Genomic DNA, 11,803 nt, shown 5'->3' with positions numbered 1-11,803 from the left:
AGACACTTGACCTTTTGACCTTTGACCACCAACATGTAGCCTGTGTTTTTACAAAATGTGATGAAAATCCATAGATTCCATCGATAGCATCTAGAGATATAACATGATATTGATAATGATATTCACATGAATGGGAAGGACGGACTTAAGAAGTGAATATAAGTCAACACATTATTCTCACAACTGAAGGGAAACGATGTGGTGACCGTCCTGTCGGAGGATTCAGTGTTTGCACACAGTGCTGGAGGTCGAGGTTAAACATGTGTTTTCATGGTTAAAGTGAGTTTTTACATGAATAGTGTATGAGCGATCTCACGACTGCAGGAAGACACACTTACATATGTGTGTATGTGTGTGTATGTATGTGTGTGTTGGCCGTGTGCTCGGGGGTTCACTGCCAGCTGGACCAGAACAAGCTGGAAGCCATGTTGCTCCTGAATATTAATGTGTCCACTCACAGCAGGGGGGCTGCACTCACTGAATACTGATCATACACACCACACACACACACACACACTCACACACACACACACACACCGTATGTAGCAATAAGACGAACATGTGTTAACACAGGCGAACAGCAGAAGGTCACAAGTTCGAATCCTGCAACTGAGACACCAATAATTGCATCTTGTTCTTTAGCAGAACGCTGCCCCGACCTTCCTGCTCATGGCTGCTAAGAGCTTTTTTTTTAACCCTGAATTAAGTCTCATAATATTTATATTTATATATTTTTTTTTGTCTTTCAGGAGAGATTTAAAAAATGTGTTAGAATACTTGTATTATCCGATTCAGTGAGGAAACACACACATTCACTCGTGAACTTTGGTTAACCCATAAACACCTGCAACCCCCCCCCCCCCCCACACACACACACACCCCACCCCACAAAACACACACACAGGCTGCAGCCTCACACAGTTCATCGGGAGTTCAAGTGAAATCATTGGTGGGGAGGAAACCGAAGTCCTGAGAGAAAACAAGTTGAGCAAGAGGATGAATTTTGTCACACACCGACACACACACACAGACACACACACACAGACACTTGGATTCACCTGAGTCACTCGCCTTGTTTCACCCAAGGAAACAACCTGGTTTCCATTAAAGAAGCTCTAAGACTCGACCTTCAGGCAAGTGGCTGCAGCTGGGACCTGAGCTCAAATTGTGATTCAGCTCAGTTGGAAATTATTCATTTTACAGTTTATCAGAGTTCTGTCGGCCATTTTACATTCACCACGCAGCTCAGAGCAGAGACGGGGACACGAGGACAGATCTCAGACCAGAATCATCAAATAATGTGTCGATTGTAAAAGAGTTCGAACTCATAATTTGTCTTTTAAGTTTGTCACACAGACAGAATAAAAACCTTACAAATTAACCGCCAATATAACACTTTTGTCTATATTTCCAAATATCTATATAGTTTCTGCTTCCTTTCATTTTGCCGCCTCAAGGCAAACTTCCCTCCAAGGTTTAAAATTAAGATTCTTTCTGTGAAAGCTCCTTGAAGACTGACTGTAGAGATTTCCAAGTTTCCTGTTCCCTTTAAGTTTGATTCAGCCGCTTTGAGAGAAGTGAATTTGCTCCTGAGAGAAACAACTTTATTCTGTCAAACCTGCAGATATTTATTCATCTGGTTTCTCAGTCCCTCCTCCACTGAGAGGTCAGAGGTCAGCATCAGTTAGTGCAGAAATATGAGATCCACTACATTGGGTCAAAACCAAGGTCTTATTGTAGTGCTTTTCCAGATCTACCTTAAAAATATATTGTTGAACTAACAAGTTAAGTTTCCGAACCACGGACTGTAAATTATTGTTTGTGTACAGATGCACTGTGAAAGTGTTCAAACCCTTTGAGTAGCCAATAAGACCATTAAAGCACTATATGAATACTAAATATAATTTTAAGAAACCATCTTTAAGTTTATTTAACATCAAATTTGATTATAATTTTTTGGTTCTGGTCCACATCCCCTCTGCTAACCTTAAATTTCAATGATCCTTTACAAACTGGAGATTAAAATGTTCATCTTTATTTAGTCTCTGGTCTAATCCAGCTGTCGGCCTCTTCATAATAAAACACACTTAAAGAGTAGAAACAGGATCAAACACAGAAAAGGCTTCGGAATCAAAACGGAGCAAAGGTTTAAAACAGTAAATCACTTTTAATTTAGTTCTCTCATCGGCAGGTGAGCTCATTTTTAAACATGATGACAAATGAAGTGCATCGGTAGAAGAAGCTTAACAGGATTTGATACATGATTTGATACATGCTCCATTCAGACGCATCCATGAATCCACGTATTACAAGCCAACATTACTCAAATAAAACCACGACAGTTAAGCTCTTGACCTGATAGAATAAAAAGATAAGACAGATCCATCGCTAGATACAACGGTGGCAGCAATACACAGGATTGCCCAAGCAGTAAAGTACACGTTCCTTTAAGAAACAGGGAGAGAGAACGCGAAAAAAACCAAACATCTGGGTTTTTTAATCCCCAATTCAAGTAGTATTTACCCTTTTTTTCTCATGTGTTTTGCATGTTTTTGATTTGTTTCGTAATAAATTCAAGTTCAGCATGAAAAAACAAAAAACATGACAAGTCCAGATAATACATGTGGTGATGGAGAGGAGGGAGAGACTGGGCGAGCGGATGAGTGACGTTCTGGATTCCTCGGAGGGCAACGAAAAGCAGCAGGTGAGAAAGAAGAGTCAGGTGAGGAGGAGGAGGAGGAGGAGGAGGACCTGTTGTGGCCGGCGGCTGAAGTCAGCAGGAGGCTCTCGACCAGAAATCCCTTCGAAACCGTCGTTTACTGTCGCGTTTCGGAGGAAGAACGAGCGGGAGACAAGTGGAGCGAGGGCGACGAATGGGAATCGAACCAAACTCCGACTTGAAATGAACAAATCCTACAAATTTCTGCTCCTAGCTCCAAAGGGTTTTTGATTAATTTGGGTTTTGTCCAATTCATTCCTGCTGCAGTAAAAAATAAAATAATAGTAATCAGTGACCACTCAAGTTAATGAATCCAAACAGAAATCTAACTCGGGTTTGGAGCCCGGGCGTCTCACTGACGCTGGGCGGGGTAGCGGCCATCGCTGGGGCCAGCGCCGCGTCCGGCGCCGAAGCTGGGTTTCTGTGCCATGCCTCCTCGGGTGGGGGGGCCTCGGGGACCTCCTCCACCTCCTATCCTCTCTCTGGGGCCACCGGGACCTCCGGGCCCGCGGGGCCTCACGTCCCTCCTGTCGCCCTCCCGGGCTGAACGGGTCTTCTTCTCCTCCACGTTCAGGCGGACGTCACCTCTGAACTTGATGGGCTGAGGAGGCGAGAATTAAAGCTTATTAAACTTTTCTTATCAGTCTATTAAATTGAAATTGGATCAATCTGTTTAAAGTGAAAACAAAATCAGCCACTCAAAGTTTAAACTGAGTAAACTCAACATGCAAGTGCCACGAAAAGCCACCAGAGGGGCGTAGAGAACCCTAAACTGAGAAGTGGGGACTCAAACACAAAATGGTCTCTGAGCAAATATCTGTTTCTGCATCAGATCAAATAAAACTCATCATACAGAGAAATCTTCTTACCCTGCTGCTGAGGATCTTCTGAACGGGTTCAGAGTCGTCAAACACCACGAAGCCAAAGTTCGGCAGCTTCCCTCCGCTGTTGATCCTCAGCTCCAGGACGGTACCGTATTCTGTGGAAGAGACGGACACACGCATTTTAGTTTTTCATTTTGGTTATTCAATACTGAAAAATGAATAAATGAATGTCTTGTAAAACATCTGACTCACGTTCAAAGAACTCCTTGAGTTCGCTCTTGTCCACGTCATGAGGGACGTTTCCCACGAACAGCTGGTGGGCGTCCGGGTACCTCACGACCCTGCGGCCCTCCGTCTCGCCCTGCTCACCTTCTCGCACTGAACAGAGAAATGAACGAGTCAATATGAGAACACAGGATATGATTGTGTGTTTTATACCTTTCAAAATAAGAGTTGGTTTAATTTGGCTAGAGGCCATTCAACCACTCAATTTGTGTGTGTGTGTGTGTGTGTGTACCGGGTCTGGGTCCTCTGTGCACCGGCGGCGGGCCTCCAGGCCTCTGTTCCCTCGGCCTCTGGTCTCTCTGTGGTCTCTGTGCTGCTGTCTGAGTCTCTGACTTCACTTCTGCTCGGGGCTGAAACAGTCAAATCACTTTCGTAAGGAGACAAAGAAGGAAAAGCGTTTCTTCCCTGCTCACATTGATCAGGTGACACCTTGGACCAATGAGGAAAGAACATCAGGTTTCATCTTGATTAAATAAACTTTCCAAAGACAAGTCACATGATCTGCTTTCACCTTGACTCAGTGCAACAAAGGAGAAGACAGACAAAGTGAGACGTCCTCTGACTTTGCTGCTTCCAACAAGTCACATTGTCTTCATGTTATTCTGATTGTTTATCTGTCAGAGCACGAACTAGTATTTTTAGAGTGGAGCCCTGCGTCTGACCCAATAACATAATCCAAGGGGGGTTTATGGCTATAAATAAAATAAAAGACTGTGGGATCAGTACCCAGCATGTGTTGGAACATGGAGAACCACAGAAAACATAATGAGGACTTTCCTCTGAATGGATCGATACGTCAGAGGAAACTTAACACTCAGGAAAAGTGTTTCAATGTTTCCAAAATGATCGAGAAATAACCATTTATAATCAATATGGTGCTTAATATATTAAGAGGCTGAAATACAATGACAATCGACTATTCATTAATAAAGAGTTTTCCTTTATGGTGCCTTAGTTTACCAATTTAAAACTTTAGTAATATAAGTAATATGCCGATATATGCACGATGACATGCGATGATATCCTCTACATCATGAAGGCAGGTTGAACGTACCGGTGCTGCGGGGGTGGCTTTGATAACATGTGGGTTGATTCCTGTGACTGGGACGGCCCCACTGGGAGGGAGGTTCTTACTGGTGACGGACGCCCAAGAGAACGGCTGCAGAAAAGACAGAAGTAAGGACACACGAGAAGATCAGGGCCGATAGAAGCTTCAGGATGATTTTAAACCGGTTCATCTTAATCACCTACCCTGTTTTCTTCTGGGGCAGCAGGCGCGGGTTCGGCGGGCATGATGACGGGTTCTGTGGTCGGTGGGGCGGAGGCGGGGCTACTGTCTGTCTGGTCTTCAATCTTAAGTGCGTCTGTCTGTGTCTCCAGCGTCGTCTCCGACTTCAGCTCCACCTCTGCAGCCTCGGCCTCCTTCTCCACCTCCGGCTCGGGCTCCGGACTCGCAGCCGCCACTTCCTCCTCGTCGCCAGGAGCCGGCGGCTCCGAACTGCAAGGGGACAAGCACGAGAGTTAAACAGGAGACAGATGAAAAGTTACAACACTGACTTGTGTTGTGCTGCTATAATAAGCCAGAGCAATAAAACGTGTCACAAGATCAGTTGCATAAATTATGGTCAGATAAAAACGTTGTCTGATTTCATTCATATATTTTGCAGCGTTAAGTGCTGAGCGATTAAACCGTCAAACAAGTTCAAAAGTGCCACATTTCCTTTTACATTAAAGTAAAAACGTTCCCTCATCTGATGATGAAAAGTGATTTGCACAATGTTCCTTCAGATGAACCAATATGAGGTTTTCAAAATCACTTAATACAACAAACGACCCTGGAACAAACCCAGGAAGTCTTCTAGCTGCAGTATAACTCAGACACTTAAGAACTAAGTTTGTCTCACTTGAGGGGAAAATACAGATGCTTCACTTAAGGTCACCGGGAGGAGACGTGTGACCGTGAATACAGAATGTGGGCGTTTGTGACGTACAAGTTTCTTTTTTTTAGCAAAGTGGACGCTGTAAAGAAAAGTCAAAACCCCAGAATGCTTTGGGAGAGAGGACGTGGATCGTACCAAGGGGTCTGGTCGTAGAAGGTAGTCGACTCCTCGGCAGCGACGTCGGGGGATGGGATCCTCTCCTCGAGCTCCTCCACCTCATCCTCAGACTCTGAGGAAACACAAACACAAGTTGAGGGTTCAAGTCCCATGAAACATCTCAAAATTAACTAACATTTTACTAGGGGCTGGCCTAGGTACAATTTGTGATGTTCTCATACAAGCTCCAGATCAGGAAAAGTCTCCAAGCTTCATGTCTGAACACAGCTTATAAAAGATATAAACTCAATAGATTGCAGTCAATTCTATTTTTCTAAAAATTGAGGAATATTTGTCTCTTGTGGTTTATTCTTGGGACTTTAATTTCTTGTGTTTCATCCATTTCTCTGAGCGACTTCAACCGAATATTCACAAATCAAACATCACGCTGTGTGAATCCCTGAGCAGCTTCCACTCAGCCGTTCAAAGAGAAACCATCAAAGTGCTGATACGAGCCCGACAGAGACTGAATGAGAAACTCGCCTCTGTAACGTCATTTATCTTTGGACAAATAATACAGAGCTCAGACAGATGGTATCTACAGGGGAGGTGAACAGGAAGAAGGAATGAATAAAACCAAGTGGTGGATGAACCGTTTCATCCACATCAGGGAGGAGTGTTCTCTCACCTTCTGGAGGCTCAGAATCGGAGTCACCGAACACCTCGTCCTGGTACCGGAACACGTCGTTGTGGACGTAGAATTTGTTTGGAACGGTTCCCTGGAGGAAAAAAGGTATTTTAGATTTTACAGTTACATTATTCTTATGTCATTAAAACACATGAGCATCAAATCTGGTCCAGAAATTGTTTGGTTTCGCGTTAGAACCCAACGAACCTCAGGCGCCAGCACAAAGGTCTGCATGAACTTCCTCATGGGCTGCATGTTGTTGGACAGCTCGCCCATCACCTGCACCACCACGCCCTCGTTCAGGGTGGCGTGCGCGTCCACGTGTCGGATCTTTGTGTGACAATCCCGGAAGCTCAGAGCCATGACCCTCTTATGGATCTCCTGCAAAAGAAGAGGGGAGGAGCTTGAATAACATAAAAAACAAGTTTTCACACATTTTCTGGATTAGTTTCCTGACTGCAATGGAGTGGATCTGGGAATACTATGTCAGATTAAGTGTTTTCCATTTATGTAATTCTATTATAAAAGGGTATTTTGCTAATTAGGTTAATCTTGTATTGTGCGTCTCCCTGTGTGTCGCAAACAGAGACAGAGCGGTGACTCGTTTCTCTTTGTGTAACTAACAAGCTTAGATTTATTATCACAAACTTATCGTTCATTAAACATCACTAACATGAATATGTCACACGCCTGCTGCCCACATCTGTTTGTTCAGAAGTGTTTGCATGAAGGCGTTTCCTGCTGCGGTTGAATCAGATCATTTGACTCAAGACGAACAAGACTTTTATATTCAGGTGTTGCACCTGAGCTGCAGAGACTGAACGAGGTTTTAAGAAATACATTTAAAGAACCAGTTTGGAGCAGCTTCAGGAAACTACTGGTTTCAGCCCAGTGGTTTTGTCCCCTCTGCTCTGTGCTCGAACGTGGGAGTGAAGTGCGGCGCTTCTCTATGGAAACAACATTTTTAAAAAGCTGTTATCTGCTGGATGAGGCCCACTTACCGATTGTCCATAAACAGCCTCGGCTGGTTTGCCGTTGCCGTCCAGGCCGCCGTGCACGTAGGAGGAGTTCTTTCCATAAAACCTGACGGAGAGACAAAAGGTTCATTTGTTTAACGGACACGTGGGAACAGACGTGTGCTCACATTTGCACATTTCTGGAATGTAAAAGTCAAACCCCAGCAGCAGAGTGAAAGCAGCTGGGGGGCAGTTACCTGTGCAGGTAGTCGGGGGCCTGGTTCAGCAGTGTGTAATACTGTCGGACAAACTCTCGCCCGACCAGCTGGGCACTTGGCTTCTCCATCACCATTTCTTTGGTCAAATGGAAATGTCTGAAAACAACAAGAGGATGGAAAATGATTAGAAAACTAATAAACCAAAGCTTTTATAACTGTTTAACAATGAAAATAAAGTATCTACAGGTCAGAACAAATCATTTAACATTATAATTTGTTGCTTTCCGCTTCTCAACATGATGAGTCCCTTTACCTTTGAAGTAGCATTAGTTACATCTGAGGTTGCATTACTGGTTTAACCAGAAACAGTAACTGTAGAGATTACGTTAGTTTCTTGCTACGAGGAGTCAGCCATTTCTGTTCGGACATTTTGAAAACGAAAAGATTCACTATTACAAAATCACGTAAAACTGACAATAGTCATCATTTGCAGCCCTTATCCTCAAAAAGACCGAAAAGGAAGTGACCAGCATCTAATTCACACAACAGGAAAAATACTTGGACCCTGCATTAGGGGAAATACTTGTGGATTATGGGCTGCTGGGAAAACAGCTGTGGGAACCAAGGAGCTGGACAACAGACTGTCTTTGTCTTTACGTGTAAAACTTTGTCCGGATATCACAGATGCATAATTTTAATGGAAAGGTTCATGAATCATCACTCGTCATCAGTCGTCTCACAGGAGAGAAGTCAGATCCAGTTCCACTTGTAGTTTGAGGAGCCAAAAAACAAATTCTGATTTCAATATGCAAAATAGACACATTCTGGACATGTTGAAATCCAAGCTGCAAATCCTAGACCAGCGTTTACATCCCATCGGGATTTGAGGAGATAAAATAATGCTCAATCCTTTATCGCCCTTCTCCAGCCAAGCATTTCGATATATTCTCATATTAACAAGGAGAATATATACACAACGAAAAGTATTAACAAGTGGGTTTTTGTATAGTTTGTAAAATAAAGTATGCACGACGTCTAATTCAGCTGCTGGAGAATTTCTACAAGTTTTGTAAATGGGTCCCGAGATAATAAACCAGGAGGAACGGTTATTAACGCTGCTCCAACAGATCCACATTCCTCCACCATCTCACCTACAGTTAGTATCAGGTGGGATCCTGCGGTTGTGTGTTGGCATCGTGAACAAGTCGTCCTCTTTATTAAAATGCAGCTCACTAGCTCCAGCCTGTCAGACCTAATGAATCCCTCGTTTTTTAACAGGTTTCAAGTCTGTGCGAGTTCACTTGCATTCTGTGCTGACATGAGTTCAAACTGATTTCTGTCTGGAACGTGGGAAAAACAACGTGTCCATGTTAGACGGGTGATGTCTGTGATATTTAATATGTTTGTTACAAACCAGAGTTATAAAGTTATCTTTATAACTTGTACCATGTGCAGGTGGTTACGCTGTTTGAGGGAAACTGATTTGTGAATGAGCGACACCATTAAAACGTCATGCTACAGTTACAGGAGTAACACAGTGGATTTGATGGGGACTACATTTGGCCTCTAGTGAGAGCTGGGAAAGTGGTACAGTCTCAAAATGAAGCCCAGCGGCCATGTTGGAAGTCTTCTCCCATAGACAGTTCTCTTTATAGAACTTAGTTTACTTATTACTAAGTTATATACACCTCTTCCTCACCAGGTTGAGGGTTAAGAGCACAGGGAGTTGTACCAGTGCAGGTTGGGTGCTAGATGCAAACTGATCTGTGAATATGAGCTATACAAATCAAATTTGATTTCATGCTAGTTAATCAAAGTTTCTTAATTAGTCCCTGAAGCTAAGTCTGTAACAGGATTTAACAGTGGATTTCATGGTGAATGCATTTGTCCCGTTTCCTGTAGCAGAGCTGGGAAAGTGGTTCAGTCTCAAAATGAAGCTCAGTGGCCATGTTGGTCTCCTACATAGGTCCTGCAGCACAGGGTCGAGTCCCACAGGAAATACAGACTGGTTTGTCTTCTTTTGGGACAAGACCACAACACAGAGATTAGAACCCTCAGCAGTGGTGTCGGGTTCATGTTTTTAGTTTTAAAGCATCTGAAACATGCAAATCCCCGGTGTGGTCAATCCGGACTGTCTGCCCACCTGCAGGTTCATGGTCAAACCTAGAAGCAGACTCACAACCAGCTAACCTGGAGGGACCGGCTCCAACACAACGAACCCAACGTGTACTGGGTCCCGACCAGTGTTCCCAGTACCCGGGGAGCTCGGTCTTTAAATGAGTTCCGGTTCATTTGGAGAATAACGTCTTATAAGGCCATGCTGCCCGGCAGCAGCCGGCGTGGAGGTGCACACATGGCACCCGGACAAAGGACACGGAGTGCCCGGAGTGACGGGGCAATCCACGCTGCCCACCGGCCTACACACGCCCGTCACCCGGTCACAGCGACCCCGGAGGTCGGTGTGATTTCTGGGGGAAGATTCTAGCTCCAACCCAGGTTCAGGGCTCCGTGTCTGGTTCACCGAGGAGCGGAAACCCCAGCAGCTGGCTGGGCACAGGCCCTCGCAGCCGGGCAGACCCGGTTAGAGGAGCAGCCCCAGCACGTGTCCCGGCCGGCCACACTCCTACCCAGCCCCGGCGAGCTAATTAGCCCGCTAGCTAAGTTTGAATACAGGTAAAAACCAGAAAGTAGACAAGGACATGTGTTGATGGATGGGGGGTAGGGGGGGGGCAATGAGAAAAGGAGACGAACATGGCGGAGAAGAGAAGGAGGAGAAGAGAGGGAGTCACGACTGAATGAGCCACAAGTCGGCTGCACACGAGTGGCGATGGCTATTTCCTGGAAGCCCCAAGTGAAATAAGGCGGTAATGGCGGCGTTTGCATCGACATTAATTAACCGGGACCAACGCGACTTCACCGACTGGTCGTGAAACCGCATTTAAACCTGATGAGAGGATTTTATTATATTAGAAACGTGCAATAACTGCGAAGCGGCTAAAGGTAGCTAGCATCGCCGCACCGGGATATAGACGGGCCCCGGCAGAGCGACCCGCTTAGTCAAACGTTAGCGACGTGAGAAACGTAATGAAACTTTTCCATTGCAGCGCAGCGGTGGTTGAAGCGGGATTCGAACTTACCGATGAGTCGATGATCAAAAAATAAAAAGTGTTGGATTCAGAAACGCGTGATTTCACCGATCTGCTCCGAAGCTTCTCCACAACGTGCTGCTCGGTTACCGGTTTCAGCCCCGCTACGCGCCGCTGCCGCCCGCCCCTTACCGGCCTCACAGCCAATCAGATCCGATCACCAAGGACCGTCCGCCAATGGCGCGAGGGCCCCAATTATTCAACCAATCCCGATCACCCGTGTCTCGACCTGGAGTTGAGAGATCCAATCACATCGTAGTAATGGCGGGGGGGTGTTCGTTTCACTGCCTGGCTTCTGCCGGTGGATTTCTGACGAGCAGGGGGCGGTGCGCCGGCTGCTCTTCCCCGCGTGGGGGCGACAAGCGCGTGTTTAGTGTCTGAAGGGATTTAACTCAACTAAAGGAGGAGTTAGTTTAGTTTAGTTTAGTTTGGTTTGGTTTGGTTGGCTCAGTTTGGTTTAAATTGATTAAGTTTGGTTTAGATAAAACAATTTCAAAAGACATTAAACTCATACATATTCCATTAACGGTAAAACAAAAGGAAGAAGAGAAAGTTAGATTGAACCTTGATATAAATAAAGATGGCCGCCTTCTCTTCCATTTCCTTTCCTTTCACAAACCAAGACAAACCAATGATTCCATTAATCAACAGCTTTCATCTTAACGTGTCACTGGTGTGACCTTTGACCTCTGACCTCTGATCCTTGCTGCAGACAAACTGATCCTAACTCGAGGTTCCACTGATCAACTTGAGTTTTCAGAAGCATCTCATGTGTTAAAGTGGATGAAGTTTTGCTCAGTTGTTGAGAAACAGTTGAAAACTCAACTGGAAACTGAGCAAAGTAAGTGAGGAAACTGTTAAAGGCCCGAAACCCAGATTTACTCACTTTAAATAAATAAGACAATCCCATATTGACCGTATGAGATTTATT

General features: G+C 44.9%; 1 protein-coding gene across 1 annotated transcript; it reads right to left on the bottom strand.

Annotated features, from left to right (window-relative positions):
• Positions 1–2,147: 2,147 nt before the first annotated feature.
• On the bottom strand, positions 2,148–10,991 carry g3bp1 (GTPase activating protein (SH3 domain) binding protein 1). The gene is made up of 12 exons (XM_053428762.1): positions 10,864–10,991; positions 7,766–7,882; positions 7,554–7,635; positions 6,760–6,933; positions 6,553–6,643; positions 5,904–5,997; positions 5,080–5,326; positions 4,883–4,987; positions 4,061–4,178; positions 3,796–3,921; positions 3,589–3,698; positions 2,148–3,320 (listed from the first exon to the last, which is right to left on the bottom strand). Exons 2-12 carry the CDS (start codon positions 7,858–7,860, stop codon positions 3,072–3,074), a joined length of 1,491 nt encoding a protein of 496 aa, XP_053284737.1. The 5' UTR covers positions 7,861–7,882; positions 10,864–10,991; the 3' UTR covers positions 2,148–3,071.
• Positions 10,992–11,803: the final 812 nt, after the last annotated feature.

Source organism: Pleuronectes platessa, chromosome 8 (genome assembly GCF_947347685.1).
Source record: "Pleuronectes platessa chromosome 8, fPlePla1.1, whole genome shotgun sequence".
NCBI classification, from domain to species: domain Eukaryota; kingdom Metazoa; phylum Chordata; class Actinopteri; order Pleuronectiformes; family Pleuronectidae; genus Pleuronectes; species Pleuronectes platessa.
Note: the sequence above shows the minus strand (reverse complement) of the source record. Positions and strands in the feature narration are given on the sequence as shown.

Bases quoted from the DNA above. Each gene is read 5' to 3' on its own strand.
- g3bp1 (XM_053428762.1), bottom strand. From the start codon at position 7,860: ATGGTGATGGAGAAGCCAAGTGCCCAGCTGGTCGGGCGAGAGTTTGTC. The intron at 5,327-5,903 runs GTACGATCCACG...GTCCCCTTGCAG, and splicing joins TTCTACGACCAGACCCCTTG to TTCGGAGCCGCCGGCTCCTG. The intron at 3,699-3,795 runs GTGAGTCAGATG...TCTCTTCCACAG, and splicing joins ACTCAAGGAGTTCTTTGAAC to AATACGGTACCGTCCTGGAG.